This window comes from Myxocyprinus asiaticus, chromosome 18, assembly GCF_019703515.2.
Source record: "Myxocyprinus asiaticus isolate MX2 ecotype Aquarium Trade chromosome 18, UBuf_Myxa_2, whole genome shotgun sequence".
NCBI classification, from domain to species: domain Eukaryota; kingdom Metazoa; phylum Chordata; class Actinopteri; order Cypriniformes; family Catostomidae; genus Myxocyprinus; species Myxocyprinus asiaticus.
In genome coordinates this window covers 25,213,174-25,233,949 of record NC_059361.1, presented here as the reverse complement: position 1 = coordinate 25,233,949, position 20,776 = coordinate 25,213,174, and the positions used below count along the sequence as shown (strand labels likewise).

At 37.4% G+C, this 20,776-nt stretch overlaps 1 protein-coding gene across 5 annotated transcripts in view; it reads right to left on the bottom strand.

Moving 5' to 3' along the window:
- Window positions 1-18,929, bottom strand: part of LOC127456302 (kinesin-like protein KIF23) — a 31,540-nt gene extending 12,611 nt beyond the window's left edge. For 2 of the 5 annotated variants that reach the window (XM_051724724.1, XM_051724720.1), the window contains exons 1-14: window positions 18,828-18,929; window positions 16,674-16,740; window positions 16,441-16,569; window positions 15,537-15,642; window positions 15,317-15,453; window positions 15,123-15,232; window positions 14,845-15,015; window positions 14,513-14,557; window positions 11,277-11,389; window positions 11,070-11,191; window positions 10,503-10,605; window positions 10,333-10,412; window positions 10,107-10,226; window positions 9,849-10,008 (exon numbers count right to left, since the gene is read on the bottom strand). In XM_051724724.1, coding sequence (XP_051580684.1) covers window positions 9,849-10,008; window positions 10,107-10,226; window positions 10,333-10,412; window positions 10,503-10,605; window positions 11,070-11,191; window positions 11,277-11,389; window positions 14,513-14,557; window positions 14,845-15,015; window positions 15,123-15,232; window positions 15,317-15,453; window positions 15,537-15,642; window positions 16,441-16,569; window positions 16,674-16,740; window positions 18,828-18,841 — 1,477 coding nt within the window. In that variant the 5' untranslated portion in view covers window positions 18,842-18,929. Of the gene's footprint in view, window positions 1-9,848; window positions 10,009-10,106; window positions 10,227-10,332; window positions 10,413-10,502; window positions 10,606-11,069; window positions 11,192-11,276; window positions 11,390-14,512; window positions 14,561-14,844; window positions 15,016-15,122; window positions 15,233-15,316; window positions 15,454-15,536; window positions 15,643-16,440; window positions 16,570-16,673; window positions 16,741-18,827 lie in introns of all 5 variants that reach the window. The other 3 variants (XM_051724721.1, XM_051724723.1, XM_051724719.1) reach the window with 2 other exon arrangements.
- Window positions 18,930-20,776: the final 1,847 nt, after the last annotated feature.

The following is a 20,776-nucleotide window of genomic DNA, read 5'->3' as shown; positions in this document are numbered from 1 at the left end:
AGGTGTGGGAAATTAACCTTTAATTGCCATTTAAACCTGTGTGTCACCTTGTGTGTCTGTAACAAGGCCAAACATTCAAGGGTATGTAAACTTTTGATCAGGGCCATTTGGGTGATTTCTGTTACCATTATGATTTAAAAAGGAGCCAAACAACTGTGATAATAAATGGCTTCATATGATCACTATCCTTAACAGTTTTTTTTGCATGATCAGTCATTTTCAAAATCAATGCCAAAATTTCACAATTTCTGCCAGGGTATGCAAACTTGAGCACAACTGTATATGAAATTTTTTTTTTCTTTCTTTTTTTTTGCATTTAGGTACTACAAGTTACAAATTAAAAAAGGAAATGGAAAATGCACACAGCAGTCACGCTCGGGTCTCGGTAGGTTATACTTTTGAAGCATTATGGTATACTGCAATCTTTACCTCCCAAATATTTTTTCAATATTTTTTTATTTTTATATACTGTAATATTGTCAAAGTAGAACACATTGGAAAGGCCTCCATACTGATCACTGTAAAGGGAGGGTTTTATGTAAATTTACATTTAGCACTAGATAAATCAAGAAAAGTAATATTAGGGATGTCCCGACACCGATATCAGTATCAGGTCCGATACCGCACTCATGTACTGGTACTCCTACAAATGCTCCGATAGCAAAACCTATACCATCTGACCTACAAAAGTCTTTACAGAAACATTCAACGCACAACTTAAACTCACATTGTCCTAGTGAGATTTTACCACAAAAGCTGCAAATTATATAAATATATAGTTTGCATGAGTGGCGCGCTGCAAATATGAGCACTTGTGAATGTTTGGAGACAATGTTGTGCCGACGCCGATGCACGTACCTTTTAATCCTCCCTGGCTCATACAGGAAACACAGCCATGAGCATAGAGCACTCTGTTTGTTGCAGATGACAGTGAACAGAGCGCAAATTCACTTTGTAGCGCGAGGCACAAACAGAGTATATACTTAATTAAATAGCAGCTTAATCATCACTTTGAGTAACGCAGCGACCGGCTTTTCCAGAGTGGGAAGCGTCACATCGTCAGAGCTACTTCGTCAAACACTTCAAAATAAATGCTCCGCCAAAATAAAAGCTCAATTTAAAGTATGACAGAAATATAATATTCACTGTTATACTACTACTATTAGAACTAATAAATTACTAGTAATGGTATTATATTTAAGCAATATCTTACATCTGTGATGCTCTGTAGTGCAGCACTTTATTTGATAACATATAACTCGTTTATTTTATATTGTGCTGTGAGGTTCTAAATAAAAGCACTTCATTTGATAAAAATACAACATGTTGAAAATGAATCGTTATATACTTTTATTTTATTAAAGTTATAAATAATCTATTCATTTAAACACCATTTTGATAAAATTTAAAAACTGTTGATATGCAGTTCAGGAAAAAAAATATATATATATATTATTTTTTTTTTTAGGACCCAGTACAAAAAAAGTAACGGTACTCGTACTCAAATAAAATGGTATCGATACATCCCTAATTAATATTAACACCTACACCAAACACCTACAAATATCAAAGGGTGAAATTATGGTGTGACGAGGAGGGCATGCCGGGCCGTAAGGATGGAAGCCTGGCGCTGAATTACCCCAATCAGCCAGGAGAGGGATAAAAAAAAAAAAGAGCCGGAGACACCATTTAGAGAAAGAGGGTGAGAGATGCATGCAGCCGACAAACGACCTCCGTTAAATTGGCACCTCATAATTAAATAATAACCAAATCTATACCATTCGTTTGTGTTACAAAAAATGAACGTTTGTACAGGTTCGGTGTTTGAGAGATTAAACATTATTTCTTTTGGCTGTGTGACGTCACTTTCCACCCCATGTGATCCAAATTGCTTCGATGCCATTCTTTTGTACTCGATTTGGGCAGTTAAAATTAATCTTGTATCAATTTCCCTTCCTTAGAAATAACAGCTTGTATTTGGAAGCAGTGACGTCACTCTCCACCCCATGAAGTCCAAATCACTCCAAACCGGGGTCGTTTATTTGTGCCATTAAATGAAACACTATCTATTTCCCTGAATTCCTTAGAAATAAGAATTTGAATTCAGTAGCAGTAACTGTTTATCTACCTTTGATATAGCATGAAACTTTTTGGGAGCAGTGATGCCACTCCAAATCGCTTCGAACTAGTGTTGTTCATTTGTGCTCGATTTGTGCCATTAACAGAAACATCATAACATTCCTTTTTGTATTTAACAAGATAGCATTTGGGAGCAGTGAAATCGCACAGGCTAAACCCCATTTTCTCAATCAACTTCAGGTGCATCCTGGGATGCTTTTTAAACAGTATTGAATTATTTCATATGCTGGGCACTTATCTACTTTTATATTTTAAAATAAAAGGTTTGTATAGACATCTATAATTAGGTACAATTTATTTTTGAGTACAGAAATAATCCCAAACATTTGACCATAAGCCTTTAGAACAAAAGGTTTTAGGATTATGAGAAACAAACTTAATCAGTGACCTTTGGACGGGTTGAGTTAGCTATATTTATATGTTCCCGATATTAATTTGATTTACTAACAATACAAATAAATAATAAAAAAAAGTATCTTGCTATGTTTTGCTATTGCTGTAGATAAATCTAGGATAACTGAGTTAAGCTTTTAGTTTAAGTTAAGCTTAAGGTAACCATTTAAAGTCATTTTAATAAGTACAATTTAGAAATTTTACCAAACAATTGTCAAACTAGCTTCAGAAAAGGGGACTTTAGCTGAAAGGTGAGTAGTCTGCATCCCTGGTTTAAATGGCAGACTCAAAGTGATGATTAAGCTGCTATTTAATTAAATATAAGTATATACTCTGTTTGTGCCTCGCGCTACAAAGTGAATTTGCGCTCTGTTCACTGTCATCTGCAACAAACCGAGCGCTCTATGCTCATGACTGTGTTTCCTGTATGAGCCAGGGGGGATTAAAAGGTACGTGCATCGGCACAACATTGTCTCCAAACATTCACAAGTGCTCATATTTGCAGCGCGCCACTCATGCAAACTATATATTTCCTGGTAGAGAAAGAGAGATGTGTTTGACCTTGATGGGGTGAAATTTTTTATCTTTGCCCAAAAATGAATGCTTCAATGATACCAAACACAGCACAAACCAGAAGCGAGCACAAACAATGGAGACAGGTGAGAGTGATTGACATGGGGTTTAGCCTGCACAATTTCGCTGCTCCCAAAAGCTATCTTGTTAAATACAAAGAAAGGAATGTTATGATGTTTCTTTTAACAGCACAAAAGAACGGCACCAGTTCAGAGCGATTTGGAGTGGCGTCACTGCTCCTGAAAAGTTATGCTATATCAAAGTTATAGATAAACGAACACCGGTATACAAGCCGTTATTTCTAAGGAAGGGAAAAAGATACAAGATTAATCTTAACGGCACAAATCAGCACAAACGAACACCACCGGTTTGGTGTGATTTGGATTTCATGGGGTGGAGAGTGATGTCACTGCTCCCGAATACAAGCTGTTATTAGGAAGGGAAATAGTTACAAAATTAAATTTTAACAGAACAAATCAGCACAAACGGAGCACAAACACCAGTTGTGTCATTTAGATGACATGGGGTGGAGAGTGACGTCACTGCTACCGAATACAAGCTGTTATTTCTAAGGAAGGAAAACAGATACAAGGTTCATTTTAACGGCACAAATCAGCACAGACGAACGGCACCGGTTCAGAGCGATTTAGACCACAAGGTGGAAAGTGACGTCACTGCTCCCGAGAAGTTTCTTACTATATCTATAGGAAGGGAAATAGTGTTTCTTTTAACGGCACAAAGAGCACAAACTAACAGCACCAGTTTGGAGTGATTTGGAACACATGGGGTGGAAAGTGACATCACGCAGCCAAAAAAAAATTAATGTCTAATATCTCAAACACCAAACCAGCACAAACGTTCATTTTTGCGGCACAAATCAGCACAAACGTATGGTATAGATTTGGTAACGATTGAATTATAGGAGATGCCAACTTCAAAGAGGTGACAAATGTGTGCCTCCTGCGTTGGGCCAGGAAGGCCAACAGTGAGCGACACACTGAGCTGTGTGCGCTGAAAAGCAGTTTTATGTTGTGTCCAAGTGAAACTTGTCTAATTAAAGCCTTCCGTGAACAGTTCAACCGGCTCCTGCTTCCTCTTCCGTAGGGAAGGCAGAAATATGCCACAAACAGTACTCCCTTTCTTTTAACAGCTCTTTCAATCAATGATTGTTAATGTTATCTAGAAAATTACATAGTATCAAAATGTCTGCCGATTCAAAGCTTAAAGGAATAGTTCACCCAAAAATGAAAATTTGCTGATAATTTACTCACCCTCAGGCCATCCAAGATTGAGGTTATCAAAACAGAATTTAAGATTTTTAGGATTTCATTTCAGGCCTCCTCCTTTAAACAATGCAAGTGAATGTACTCCATTTTTTGGTCCAAAATGCATATTTAGGGTGCATCAAAATAATCCACATGACTCCAGTCAACAAATAAAGTTCTTCTGAACCCAAACGATTGATTATTTTTAGAAACAAAACAAACTGTCTTTGCTGTAGATGTGTATAAGTGTATTGTACAAAATGGTTGTTTGGCATGTATCCTGGAAGCTTCAACCTTCAGAAACCCCAAAGAGAATGCACACCGGGAAAAATATTAACTTTATCGATTGCCTGTACATGATCATGAGCGATTGAAGCTCTGGCTTATCGCGTTGAACCTGGATATCAATACACCCCTACATTCTCTCAAATATTGGAGGGTGTGCAGTGAACACTTTACCTCTGATGATTTCAGACCGTCGAAAGAAACAAAGGGTCGATATCTGAATTCATCGGCTGTGCCCGTGCTGTTTTTCCAGCGAACTCAGGTATGTGTGAAAACTTTGTCATTGTCACATCTCCCTCAGCACTCCGCTCCTCATCACCCGATTTCTAATTCACCGCACCTGCACTCAATTCACTCGCTCATCACTGCCTGCATAAATAACTCATCTTCACGCCACTTCACTGTCAGATCTCACACAAAGGACTCTAGTTTGACCTTGCTGCTCTCACGCGGTGTTTATTTACCCATCTGTATTTGCTCTTGATCTTCATCATATCCGTTTAGTGCTTACCCTGCTGTTTCGCCTGTTACCTCTTCAGTTTGTGAAGCTTCTCTTCTGTGTGATATCACCTGTACCATTGATCTTACTGTGTAAACCCTGTAAATCTCAGTAAACTCTCTCACACTAAACTACAACGTGTGTGGCTTGAATTCCTGACAGTCATATAGCCTATATATTTCTGCTAAAGAAAAAGCACAAGTAGATAATGCAACGGCATTGCTCCGAAATAAAGGATGGTTATTTACTGCAGTAATGATCATTATTTGGATTTTTTTTTATCGTTTTGGACTGTTTTGGTTTGCGAATGGTTTCTCTTGTAAACAATGATGTGCTTCCTGCCTCCATGTGACGCGTGACCTTACCAACGAGCTTATGTCATCCCTCTAATGAGCGCACATCACAGAGATGTACGGAAGCGAACATTTGTAGTTAGAAAGCAAGTATTGTTTCTAAAAATAAATCAATCGTTTGGGTTCAGAAGAACTGTCAACTGGAGTCGTGTGGATTTTTGATGCACCCTAAATATGCATTTCGGACCGTCAAAAAAATGGAGTACATTCACTTGCATTGTTTAGAGGCGGCGGCCTGAAATGAAATCCTAAAAATCTTAAATTCTGTTCTGATGAAGAAAGAAACTCGGATACATCTTGGATGGCCTGAGGGTGAGTAAATTATCATCAAATGTTCATTTTTGGGTGAACTATTCCTTTAAGCAATAAATTCAGCACTCATTCTTCACTAACTAGATAATATGTAACCAAATATAGCATAGATCGAGGTTAAATAGCATATACGAATAATCAAGTGTGGTCTACTGGAATATATTACATTAAATCTATGGAAAATTATGACATTAATACAATGACACCATCAGCAACTGGGGGAAATGGAAGATGAAATGATGCCAAGTTTAGAAACCCAAATTTTAAACTGGGTGCATCAAATGGTATTAAAAGTACATACTGTACACATAGCATACAGTAAAAGTAAATTAAGCATGCACAGTACATGGTAAAATACTAGTGAAATTAACCATAAAATAAATAGCCTATATTAGGTTTACTGTAATAATAGAATATGAATGTTATTACCTATGAAGTGCAAACAATTAACAGTCAACCTATTAAAACATTAATATGGGTGAGAAAGGGGGGCCTGGGTAGCTCAGTGGTAAAGACACTGGCTACCACCCCTGGAGTTCGCTAGTTCGAATCCCAGGGCGTGCTGAGTGACTCCAGCCAGGTCTCCTAAGCAACCAAATTGGCCCGGTTGCTAGGGAGGGTAGAGTCACATGGGGTAACCTCCTTGTGATCGCTATGTGGGGCGCATGGTGAGTTAAGTGCGAATGCTGCGTTGGATGGGTTGAAGCCTCCACGCAAGCCATGTCTCCGTGGCAACGCGCTCAACAAGCCACGTGATGTGCAGGTTGACGGTCTCAGCTGGGATTTATTCTCCACCACCCGGATTGAGGTGAATCACTACGCCATCACGAGGACTTAAAAAGCACATTGGGAATTGGGCATTCCAAATTGGGAGAAAATCCACAAAAAAATTTTTTTTATATATGGTTGAAAAAGGTCTAATATAAATGTTGAATTAGGCTTTTACAAGTATGGTTAACCTTGTAAACAGTATTTTATTTTTTTAAACCTCAAAAGTTCATTCATTAAACGGGCAAGTAAAAGCATACGCTTTCCATCAAGCAAACTTTCAGCCCTATGCCGGTGCAGACCCTAATCGCCATTTTGAGTAAAGACAACTTTATAATGCTTGTTCGCGGTCATTAAAACTTGTCCTGCGACACATTACTTAAATATCAGTGTTTCCCCTAGGATTTTTTCAGCAGCGGTGCTGTTGTGTGCCTGACCATAAGCCCTCAATGCCAGACTTTTATTAACATGCGTCGGTGAAGTAATAGCTTAAAACAGGTGTCAAACTCCGTTTCAGCTTGGGCCACATCAGGGTTTATTTGTGCCCTTAAAAGGACCGGTTGAAAATGTGGCACCAGCACCTGCTTTGGTAGCACCCATGCTATTACCAATAATATTACATTTTATTTTGTGAATTGAGATACACATTTGACAGTAAAGCATTGATTGAGGTTGGGATGCAGATAATTATATTAACAATAGTAACATCTGTGGAAAAAACCTAATTTTTAAAGGGCTGAGTTTAAATTCTGCCAGTGTGACTAGTTGGGTCTTCTTTACAGATTGTAAAGATTAAACTACAGTTATCTCTTGGAATTTCTGAAGGCAAACAAAACAACTTACATATTCCCACAATCAGTGAGCATTACAAGAGAGCACATTTGTAACGGGATTCAATGGAAAGGAGGCGGCGAGAACAAGCTTGACAATATAAATGATAGTTTAATAAACTGAACCAAAAAGACAAACACACACGGGTGTCGGACAGCTGTCCGTAACTGTCGCACTGCCATCTCCAGTCGGCCTTATCCCTCTCGGGCTTAATCAGCCTAATTTGGGGCCAGGTGTGCGGAATCACGACCCAGCCCCGCCCTGCCACTACATTTGAACCCAGATGAAAAACTGATGGCTTGGTCCATAATTATGAAAATGTACCATTGTTCTTCCATAGTGTCCATATTTTTAACAATGATATTTGTATTAGGACATGGTAACCATAGGTAAAACCATGCATAGCTCCTCACTACCATGGTTAGGAACTATGCGGGGTTCGACATTAACGCTTGTCCGCGACAAGTGGAATTTTGAACGAGCAAGTTAAAGAGAATTTTACTTGCCCGACCGGACAAGTAGCCCGATTAAAATCTCAACGAATGTTAGCTCAATAGTGCAAGATTGAGCACAATTTTAATCATTCCCAAATGTTTCACTTTAAAAATGCAGATTATTTCCTCTACCATGTTGCCCTCTCTCTCTCACTCGTGGTGCAGCGCACAGCTTGTGATAGCGAGCAGTGGGGAAGCGCAAATTTACTGAATTTAGTGAGTGGTGTTGTGTCACATCTCTAAGCGAGCGATGCAATAAAAATATTGCTCCTGTTTATAATCAAAGCGGTCTTCACAAACACGCAACATTGGAGAGCACTCATTTAGTCTCGTCACATCGTGGCGCTCCCTCATTATACAGCAAGAAAGGCAGAAATTGCAAAAACGCTTTGTGTAATAATACCATCTGTAGAGTGGAGAGAAACACTTAAGACATACGCACCCGTTACATCTCTTATCTTTCTAGAGCTCCATCTAATGTATGTATGTATCCGAGGTATTTTCTCTGCCATGTGAATGTCAATTTTAGTAAGTATAACAATATATTTATATATTAATAAATTACAATGAAAACATTATCCGTCTTTAATATGCATATCTGTTTTGAATATACAACATAACTGATTTAGCAGCAAGGTTCTCTCAGGATATTATCCTGAGCAGTGAATATTTTGTCAATATTAATAGTAACTGGTGAGAATTGACTTGTACTCTCAAAGAGATGACTTACCCAAAAATGAAAATTTGGTAACACTTTATAAAAAGGTTCCATTTGTTAACATGAACTAACAATAAATACCACTTTTATATAATGTATTAATCTTGGTTAAATGTTAATTCCAACATACAGTATATGAATACATTTTCATACATTAAAATAAGTTGTGTTAATATTAGTTCATGCACTATGAACTAAAAATTAACACATAACTAACATTAACGAAGATTGATAAATGCTGTAAAATAGCTCATTGTTAGTTCATGATAGCTAATGCATTATCTAATGTTAATGAATGAAATCTTATTGCAAAGAGTTATCGTAAACTCGCCTTTGTTGTAACAAACCTGTCCGACTTTCTATCATCTGTGGAACTCAAAAGGAGATGTTAGGGAGAATGTTAATTTCAGTCTCAGTTCACTTATTTTATGAAAAAAAAAATAAATAAATAAATAAATAAATAAAAATGCAGTAACTGTGACTAACATTCTGCTAAAAATCTAATTTTGTTCCTCAGAAGAGAGAAATTCATACAAACTTGATGGTGAGTAATGATTTACTATCTTTCTGCACTGTGTTCTTAATCCTTATTAGGTGTAAATGACGAAGGCTTTTCTTTTTCTACTTTCTGACATCCTTTCTTTTTAGTCTCCAGACATGTAACTTTTTTTGGTCATTCACTTGTCCAAGTAATTTACTTGTCTGAAGGACAAGCACATGACAATGCTTAATGTCAAGCCCTGCTATGGTTTTTATATAAAGAACAATGGCATTTTTGTAATGAAAAACAACAGTCTAAATACATTTAGAAGCTTTTTCTGCCTAAAAGTTAATACAGTTAGTGTTACTACAGTAAATCCATGATAAATGTTAGTGTTGTGATGCAAGGATTGAAAAGCCTTCTAATTTATGTTTTTTCCTGTTTTCTTTGTCAGTGCCATTTAGAATGTGGGGGCTGTTTGTTTTAAACTAGTTAACAGAATTTGACACAGATCAATGTCAGTTTTACCACAATGGACCAATCAGATAAATATGGGGGCAGGATAAGCATATGGAGAAGCACATTAAGTGTTTATATTAGGAAGGTGTATGGGAGTTTAAGAAACTAAACTTTTGTTGAATTCTGTTGTGCTCCATGTAGCTGCTATTGCAAAAATGCATCCTGTATGAAACCAAATTCTCAATTGATCATGGGTTAAAAACTCAAATAGGCAATACCTCCATCTACAGGACCACCACGTTCCTCCAGTCTGTGGGTCAGCTCCTCTTTAAAAGCCTGATTCCTCTGTCGGCGACCAGCTGCAAAGCCACAGATGGGTCTGTCAACAGGCCGGGCCACCTCCACCTCCTGAGTCATCTCAGCAAAGCGCATCACAAGCTACACACAGATCAGAAAAGAAACCTAAAAGGTAACAGCGTAACTACTAAACATCTGAACAGGAAAAAAAAATCTTTTGACATGTTTCTATTGCTTACCAATGTCTCCTCGTAATCATCAGCCTTTGGATTTACACAAACTACCATTCTCACTTTGCCTTCTCCATCAAAATAGTTTTTGAATAGATGGGTCACTTTGGAATCTCTGTATGGAACCATCTGAGGAGAAAATGTAAATAGAGTGCCTTGTTGTTGAACTAATAACAATGAATAAACATTTTGTTTTTTAAAAAAAGACAACATGGTCTGTAGAAATCACACATACCTTGTTCATGCCACACATCTGGTTCTCTCTCAGAACCTCAATACATGTGCGTAGTGTCATTAAAGACTGATTGATGTTACCTGTGCAAGAAAATAACATATGTTCTTCATATAAAACACACCCCTTAAATGGAGATGGTATTAAACTTGTTCATTGTGTCCATGCCTGACCTGCTTCACGAAGACGGCTGCCCTCTGCTCGGGTTCTGCTAGTGCGTTCACTGCCAGCCAGATCCACAAGACATAGCTGACTCACGTTCACCTGATTCTTATCCTGTAACAGGCAACAAAAATTACCGGGTCTGTATTACAACTGTCAGAATTCACATATATAACCACAGTAGCAACATTAAAATATTCAGGCGTCATTAAAAGGAGTAATTCAAATGCCTTTTAGTCTGAGTTTTTGACAAATACCCATAAATTACTTCTCTATGATTTGAGTCAAAGACAGGCTGTCTTTTCTGATCAGTGTCAAGATAAAATTGTTGTATCATAGTGGTTCACTAGACTGCCAAAATCCAAACAAATGACAAAGCATAAAAAAAAATTTAAAAATTTTTTTTTTAAAAAAGAGCAAATAAACTGCTAAAGTTAAGAAATTACAAGAAACAATTTTAGGTAATCTAAAATGACACCATGAAGTACTTTGTAACACCAAAGTATGAAGTTGAGCTTGAGTCAAATGTTATTTGGGTAGAAAGGTAGAAGTTTTATGGCATTAAAAATGGTACTGACCTGAAGCACATTGTCTCCATCTGCATCCAGAGGTGCTTGCGCCAACTTAATAATGAACACGCTATGAGAGCGGCTGGACTCACGGTTTAACTGTGTGTTTGCAATCCTGCGCTTCTTCTGACCTGTGTTCAGAACAAAGACATCATAACAGCACTGCATGTAAACCACAAACAGAAACCCAGAAAAGTGTAATAGCGGTCAACTTACCTCTCCAAAAGACTTCAAAAGCTTCCTCTGTTGACTTGACCTCAACCTCAGTGCAACCGGCTACATACATGTTGTGATTTTGATCTTCACGCAAGATTTTGGATTGCGGTGGTCTGAAATATGAAATTACGCCATGATAACATTTCTGTAAACAGAGCAGGTTATAAGAGGAACATATTTATATATATATATATATATATATATATATATATATATATATATATATATTTTTTTTTTTTTTTTTAAGTTCAGCCATGATGCAAGGCGGCGTAGTCACTGCATGGGCACCTACTCGCAACTAAAACAAATGCATGAGACAGCCAAAGCAGACTTCCACTCACTGAGCACTTTAATAGGAACACCGGTACACCTTATTCACATGATAACTAATCAGCCAATCATGTGGCAGCAGTGCAATGCATAAAATCATGCAAATAAGGGTCAGGATCTTCAATTAATGTTCACATCAACCATCAGAATGTGGAAAAAATGTGATCAGTGATTTAGACCATGGCATGATTGTTGCCAGACAGGCTGGTTTGAGTATTTCTGTAACTGCCGATTTCCTGGAATTTTCACGCACAACAATCTCTAGAGTTTACTCAGAATGGTCCCAAAAAATAAATAAATAAATAAATAAAACAAAACAAAACAAACAGAGGCAGATGGGCTACAACAGAAGACCATGTCAGGTTCCACTTCTGTCAGCCAAGAACAGAAAGCAAAGTCTGCAGTGGGCACAGGCTCACCAAAACTGAACAGTTGAAGACTGGAAAAGCATAGCCTGGTCTGATGAATCTTGATTTCTGATGAGGCACACAGATGGTAGGGTCTGAATATGGACCCAACCTGCCTTGTGTCAACAGTCTTCTCCCCGTTCAGTCAATTTCCACTTAAACTTTCATTCTTGTGTTTTTGGTGATTCACATTCTTCATGCATATGACCCCCTACTGGGCAGGGAGAAGAATTTCTAGCAAAAATTGACCCAAAATTATCACATCACTTCTGATGATATGGATTTAAACACTGGAGTCACAAAGATTACTTTTATGCACCCTTTGTGTGCTTTTTGGAGTGTCAATTTTGGTTGCATTATATGGACCTGTAGAGATATTTTTATAAAAATCTTTGTTCTGCAGTAGAAAGAAAGTCACACACATCTGGGATGGCATGAGGGTGAGAAAAAATGAGAATTTTCAGTTTTGGGTCAACTATTCCTTAGCCTATTTGTTGCTGACCATGTGCATCCCTTCACGGCCACAATTTATCCATCTTCTAATGGCTACTGCCAGCATGATAATACACCATGACACAAAGCCAAATTAGTCTCAAACTGGTTTCATGAACATGACAATGAGTTCACGGTTCTTCAGTGGCCTTCCCAGTCACTGGACTTGAATCCAATGGAACACCTTTGGGATGTGGTAGAACGGGAGATTCGCAGTATGAATGTGCAGCTGACAAATCTGCAGAAACGGTGTTATACAATTATGTCAACATGGACAAGAATCTCAAAGGGATGTTTCCAACATCTTATGGAATCCATGCCACAAAGAATTGAGGCCGTTTTATGAACAAAGGGAGGCCCTACCCAGTATTAGTCAGGGTCTGAAATTCATTTCTGAAAATCAGGGGGAATTCTCCCCTTACATAAATTTTTGTATGTTAATACTAAAACATCTGAAATTTCACCTCAATCTCACAGGAGGCTACTTTTCTCAATTCTTACCTCGTTTTATTCAGATGGAATTATTTTTAATGAACGTAGCCTAACTATGACCCTTCTCTTCAGTCACTTTCCCTGCAAGACATGATGCAATCATGTGCTGAATTTCATTTGTATTTTTGTTCTTGGCAAATACCTTCAACAAACAGACTACTTTAACAAATGGGCAGTTCACCCAAAAATGAAATTTCTGTCGTCACCTTAAAGTACAGAGGCGCAAAAACCATATGCAATGTATGCAACACTTAGGGGTGCCAAAAACTAGACCAAAAGGGGGGTGCCAACGTAGGTAATGCATAAATCCTCGAAAATGGGTAGCTGCTCAAGCCTGTATGACTTTCAAGGAACACAAAATGTGAATTTAGGCAGAATGTCAAATCACCATTCAGTCACTAAGGAGTCATCTCCTTTTGAGTTTCACGAAAGAAAGTTATACAGGTTTGCAACAACATGAGGGCGAGTAATGCCGACAAGTTTCGTTTTTGGGTGAACTATTCCTTTAAGAGTTCAAGTCAGTTCTCACCAGTTACATTAAAAATGGATGTTTAATGTTGACAAACTGCATTGAAAATGTTAAGATTAAATTGAGAGAGAACCTTGCTGCTAATTAGTTAAGAAAACAGATATGTATATTAAAGTGTGTGTGTGAGATATATATATATATTCAGATTATGCATTTTATTAATATTATTAGATTTATTATTATGTATACTATTACTTATGAAAATTGACTTATTCACATGGCAGAGAAAATACCTGCATACATCAGATAGAGCACTAGAATGATAGAGATGGAACAGGTGTTTAAGAGTTTAACCTGGAGTAGTTCTGGTTGATTTACATAAAGCATCTTTACTATTTCTGCCTCTCGTCAAACATGCTGTAATGGAGTGCCACGATGTCACGAGGCAAAAATAGATTGCGCAAACATCGCGCGCTTGCAACGAAGACTGCCTCGATTATAAACCGTAGCAATAGTTTTATCACATTGCTTGCTTAGAGACAAGGTATAATGCCATTTGCATGTCAAATTAACAACAGGTTTATAAGGGTTTATACATCTGTAACATTAAGTTCAGTAAATATGTGCTACCTCACTGCGCATGCCTACACTAACAAGCATTCAATGAACTGCTGACAGCTACGAGAGAGAGAAAGACGATTTACTCGCGCAGATTCTGATTTACAGTTTGATTCATAGACAAGATTATTGATTTGTTAATCTGAATAGATTGGTTTAATAACTGTCAGCTACTTGTTAAAGTGAATAGAAATTAGCCGGAATTCTCTGCATTATAAACGTGGAACATGCAGGAACTATTAAAATTGTGCAAAATACCCGCAATCCACGCCGAACTTCAGGCCCTGATTAGTATAGTGTTCCTAATAAAGTGCTCAGTGAGTGTAGATTTCCTAGAAACAATTGAAAGCACCAGACAGGATGCACACAAAGCTAAACAATGGAAAAGAGACAAGTCTGTCTCTGAATGGATTCCACTGGCCACGTACATGAACTCAGTGTTGTGTCGTAGAGGTGTGCCTGCACCATTCCACCTACCGAAGAAACAAAATACATTCATCTATAAACTAAGCTTATATTGCAAATACGAATTCTCAAATAAAAACCTTATAAATGGGACTGAGCTTTGTCTATTGATGCTACTGATCATACAACCAATTACAGTAGAACAGATAAACATAAGAAACAAGGAACATCAACAGCTCTACCATTTACCAAGATGTATGTCAATAGCATAAAGATAAGTACCGGTGTACACTTCAAAATGAAAGTGAATGATAATCATGTAGGGTCAACCCTAAACATAAATGAGCAAGCTTACTTGGGCTTTATTGGGTCAAAGGGAGTTTCCTCCAGGAGATCATAGATGTAGTTGTTGTAAATCTCAATGTAAGAGACAAAGACACTGTAGCTGCTATCCTCATCCACCCCATCTGCCTTATAAGCCTCCTCTGGGCTGATCATATCAGCAAACTCTGGGTCTAATATTCGCCTACAGATCAAGATAAACATTGATATATTATTATCGAATTCAATATAATGGATGTTCTCATTAGGCACAAGCTTCTCTTTCATGACTCTGAATTTTATGGAAATAACCTTGACGGGGTTTTCGGTACACTTGTCTGACTATCTCGTTTCTGTCGGTCTAAGAGTGCATCCACCTGAGTTTGCACCTCCATGCCGTTTTTATCATCAGGCTTGAAAACCTGTTGAGGGAATGATAAAACATGTCACAGAGGCTGGGTGTACTTTTCGTAATAAAATAAAACCATTTTGACAAATTTGCTCACAAATCTCTTGGCCTGGTAGGGACCGATGCTGTTGAAGATCATGTCAAGTGAACGTGGAAGCAGCCCACCTTGGCCTGGTGAGCCAGTCATTGTGTGAGTTTTACCACTGCCAGTGACACCATAGGTAAACAGCAGACCTTGTTTAAAGAGAGGAAACAGCTGTCAGTCTGAGTGTTTTCAAATTAAGAGCAAAGAGTATATAAGAATGAATGTCTATTACCATTTTTACAGTGAATTAGGTCTTCCACTAGAGGTTTGGCAACATCTTCAAATAACTCTCTCTGTGTTGTTTTGATTCCAAATACTTTTTTGAAGGAATATTGTGTCTGAAACAGAAATTAAGTAGAGTTAATTTCAGTAGATCTGACCAATCCCTTATATCCACATGACCAACTATTTTAGCAAGCTTAAGAATACAGGACAATATTATTTCTAGAGGTCGACCAATAGTGGATTTTGCTGATACCAATATCGAAGGTGGAGGAAAAGGCCAATAACAGATTTATCGGCTGATAGTTTTAAATTAGATTAAAAGAATGTTATAGCATTTTCTTCAGCACAGTCATATAGGCCAGAGTCCAAAATTAATAAAATCCCAGATGTAGTTTATTTTTAAAACAAAATCCCAATAATAATCAGAAAAAATACAATTTGGTGCATAACTTGGGACTTTGAAGACTAAACAAGCCTAAAACACACCGGAGACTCTTATTGAAAGAGACATGGCTCCGTCACAACTGTCCATTTAATATTTACCAAATTAAGCTTTTTATAGCCTATATATTATTAGTATTCTCATTACATGAAGTTGGAGACACAATGTATTTTACTTAGCATGCCCTCACTTCAATAATAAAAAAAAAAAACTTTCAGCAAAGATTTTTGCCAATAACTAATAGATCCAAAAAGCAACTATCTGCACCGATCAATCGGTAATACCGCAATATATTGGTCTACCTCTAATTGGTTCTTTATGAAACCATTACAGATAAACATGAGAAATGTTCTCGGTAACAATGTGGGAGAGTACAAAGAAACACCCACTGAGAATGATTACAAATTAAATGACAATTACACTACATTAAATAAGTACTTGCGTCTCACAGCACAGGCACAGCACTCACCTCTTTGTATTCACCATTTCTGTTGGCTTTGAGGCCATCAGGGGCATGCAACTGAATGGTGGTGTTGCTTATAACCTCAATACAACATTCCTCATCCTCTGCACCGAGTGGTCGCACACGACAATACACCTGCCATCATAGACTTTATTCAAGAATTTTCAAAGCTTTGCGTATTATATTGTACCAATACATCACACATTATGTATGCTTATGTACAGCAAATCACAACATACCCCAACAGGGTCTTTCTGGGTGTTGGATGGCTTCTTCGGAGCAGGGCGGCGGGGGGTCTTGACCTTCCTGTAACAAAAATAAACATTCAGACACTATCCACAGAGCTAATGTGTGTTTCATATCAATCAATCCGCATTAATTTTGGTTTGAAAACAGCATTCATTCACATAGACAGAATAACAGCTCAGTAAATCTGATAATCAGATTAATTAATTTGAATCACTAAATGCATCAAGCAGAACCTCCAAATTTGCCAGTGTTATGGATCAACTGGGGATCGTGTTAACTGGGGATGTGCGCATAAAATAATTTTACTTGCCTTTTCAGCAGATTTGTTTACTGTGAATTGTCAAGTAGCAAAGAAAATGTTTTTCACATTATAAAAAATGTTGGCATCATTATTAAATAGTTTTTTAATCGATGTCTGTTCTGATGAATTTGACAGTTTAAGAGCGATTTTAACCATTTCACAGTGTAACATGGTTGCCCATGTTAATGTGGGACACTGGTTTGAATGGGAACTGACGATTACATTTGTAAGAGCAGTAAATCACGTTGAATTCTTTTATTTGCAACACTAAAGCATCATATGCTGATGTGTCAATAATATACTTTTCAATTGCTTTTATTTCTTTATAATGAATAATGGCTTAATGAACTTTTTCCGACAAAGTGAATAATTAATTATAGATGGGACACTGGTCCAGTGGTAAGTCATATTGGCAGTAAACATAACGTCCCGAGTTCAAATTCTGATCAATCAGGACAAATTTGAAGCTTTGCTGCAAATTATGATGTATTTTTAACAGGTCTGTTGAAAACAATTTTGTAAAATCACATACACAATTTATTATACTGTTTTAAATCAATCAAAATTGCAGCTGAATCTAACAGCCAGTAATTACAGTATACTCTACTGAATTTTCTGAGAATGGTTGAATTACTGAGAAGGAAAAAAAAAAAAAAAAACATTTTCTAAAGTTTACAGGCTTTTTAAAATGGTCAAACAATTTTAAGGTTTAAGATTGAAAATCTTAAGATTTTGCCTAACAAACAAAATGATTGTTTCTGAAGAACTTTCTCAGAGTACCATTTATTCTTCCCCATTGGTCAATTTGGGCTTTGCTCTCCACCAAATATATCGCACTATCCTGATAGATCATCTTTTGGCAGTATCATGGGTAGTCAAACAAACGGCACTGTCATGCACAGATCCTCTGAGAAGTAAAAGATGCTATTATAACAAAAAAAATATAAAAATGCTGGGATTCACATGGAATTGAATTGAACTCAGGTCTGAATACATCGTTAGCAAACACACTACCCCTAAACCAACAGACCTTCTATGTGAACAGTAACAATTGTTTTAATTAAAAAGTATAGTATAGGCCTCTTTTTGACATAAGCCTATGATGCTTTAGTGTTGCAAATAAAAGACTTCAACATACGATTTACTGCTGACAAGTGTAATCGCCAGTTACCATTCAAACCAATGTCCCATGATACCCTGTGAAACCACGTTAAAATCGCTCTTAAACTGTGTCAAATTCACTGGAACAGACATCGGTCATACAAAGTGGGTTAATCATGATACCAACATTTTTTATAATGTGTAAAACAGCTTTTCTTTGCTCCTTGGCAATTCACATTGAACGAATCTGCTGAAAAGGCGAGTAAAATTATTCACGTGCACGCGCACATCCCCAGTTGATCCATAACACCGGTATGGTTGTGCTCGACAGAGTCGTTAAAAATACAAATCCTGTTTGGGATGACTTGGTCATTCGGAATTGCAGTAAACTTGTTTTCAGATTATCGTGTCTGATCGGCTGTTTCACTGCTGTCGTTATTTCAGTAACGTTAACGTACATCGCTGTTGATAATAAAAAAAAAAAAAAAATAGCCGACTTATAGATTTAAAAAAAAAAAAAACTTGAGAAATAAAGCAGAATTACTGACTGACTCTGAAGCTCAACCCGGAGGATTAATAACAGTTAATAAATGAGTGTTAAGGTACGCTAGTTAGCAACCGATGCTAAAGACCAGCCAACGGCTTTAGAATGAGACAACAAATACACCTGTGTATCAATAAACAGACCTTCAACTAAAATTCAGCTTTTTAATCGGTGTACAAATAAGTATAAATCACTTACGTTTGCCTTATCATGTTGAGAGGTTTTGATTAATTCCACGACGCCGTAGCCTCACTCTTGTCCGTGCACAACGTTCAAACGTTCCCTCTCTGCTTCAAACGAAACGGATATTTCAAATATGGCCAATCAGCGTGCTCAGCCAACTAGCGGATGTCCCGCCCTAAATCTTGCGTTCTATGCTGAACCATCTCCGGTAACAACGTCAAGTTGTACATTGGGACAAAACATGGGAAATCAATGTAAAATAAATTAAATTTTGTATCAGTAACAAAGTGAAAGTAATATCATACAAATATGCATTGGAAAAATTGGAAATTAATATTATTTACACTTGTGAATTATTTGGGTTAGAAAAATAAATACCTTTATTCAAGGTGATTAGGCCTATATTTTGAAAGGATTTGGAAAATTATTTTGAGAGAAAATTGGGATGTGTGTTAAAAATATATGTATTTGATGTGATATCTATTTATTAATATATGACATTTTGAAATGTAATATGTATATATTGTAAAGTTATTTTATTAATGGTCAAATACCATAAGAAAAAAATGGGCTCTTTGTAAGCAGAGTTTCTCATGTTTTGTAAATGAGGTTGAACCATATGTTTGCCTTTTAGAAGAAACAAACAAGCATTTAAAACATGTAATGTCATAAAAGAATTGCAATATATGTAGAATGATTTTCTCTGGCAATATTAGTTATTATATTATTATATACACTGTTATGCCCCCATAAAACACAATGTGATTGAAATTAACAGAAAATGGTCAACCCTTTTCTGAAGTGGTCATTTTGAATAAGTATTATCTTAATTTTGTATTTTAAAAAAAGCATCTTAATGTCTCAGAAGTACTTGCCAAAGTTTACCAATTTGCCCTATAACTATTGTCCCTATATTTATTTCACTATAACTTCCCTCACCATCTTTTTATGTTTATTTTTTTAAAAATTATTATTATTTTTCCTCTTTTTCACCCAATTTGGAATGCCCAATTCCCAGTGCGCTTTTAAGTCCTTGTGGTCGTGTAGTGATTCGCCTCGATCCGGGTGGTGGATGATGAATCCCAGTTGCCTCCACGTCTGAGACCATCAAACCGTGCATCTTATCACGTGGCTTGTTGAGCGCGTTGCTACGGAGACATAGCACGTGGAGGCTTCACGCCACCCACCACGGCATCCGCGCCCAACTCACCACGCACCCCACCGAGAGCAAACCACATTATAGCGACCACGAGGAGGTTACTCCACGTGACTCTACCCTCCCTAGCAACCGGGCCAATTTGGTTGCTTAGGGGACTTGGCTGGAGTCACTCAGCACGCCCTGCATTCGAACTAGCGAACTAGCAAACTCCAGGGGGGGTAGCCAGCATCTTTTACCACTGAGCTACCCATGCCCCCACCACTTTTTTTATTTTATTTTTATTTTTTCCATCAAGGCATTAGTGTATTACTCACTGCTGATTCAGAGTCTGGGGAACAGAGCTTTAAATTCTATCAAGAGATTATGTGTGAAAGATTTAAACTTGGTATTGGAGGAGGGAGTGTGGGCTAGGATTCTATAAAACATCAAGTCTACATCTAGAGATGCAAGGGTGCACCTTATGCAATTTAAGATTTTACATCGATTCTGTTGGACCCCCTCTAGATTGTATAGGCTTGGTCTGAAAGACACAACCACCTGCTGGCGAAGCCAATCAGAAGATGGAGACCCAACCCATGTTTTTGGTGGTGTGTTAAGATCCAAGAATTTTGGTTGAAGGTTCAGAGTTTTATGTGTGACGTATTGGGCACTCAAATTTAATTTTGCCCCAGACTCTGTATTTTAGGCGATGGGGCGTTCATTAATATAGTGGATAAACACATAAAAAATTGGGTCCTAGCCAGTGTTATGATCGGCTGGACACCCTCATTTCAAGAGTGGTGCACAGAGATGGGGAGGGTGGCGG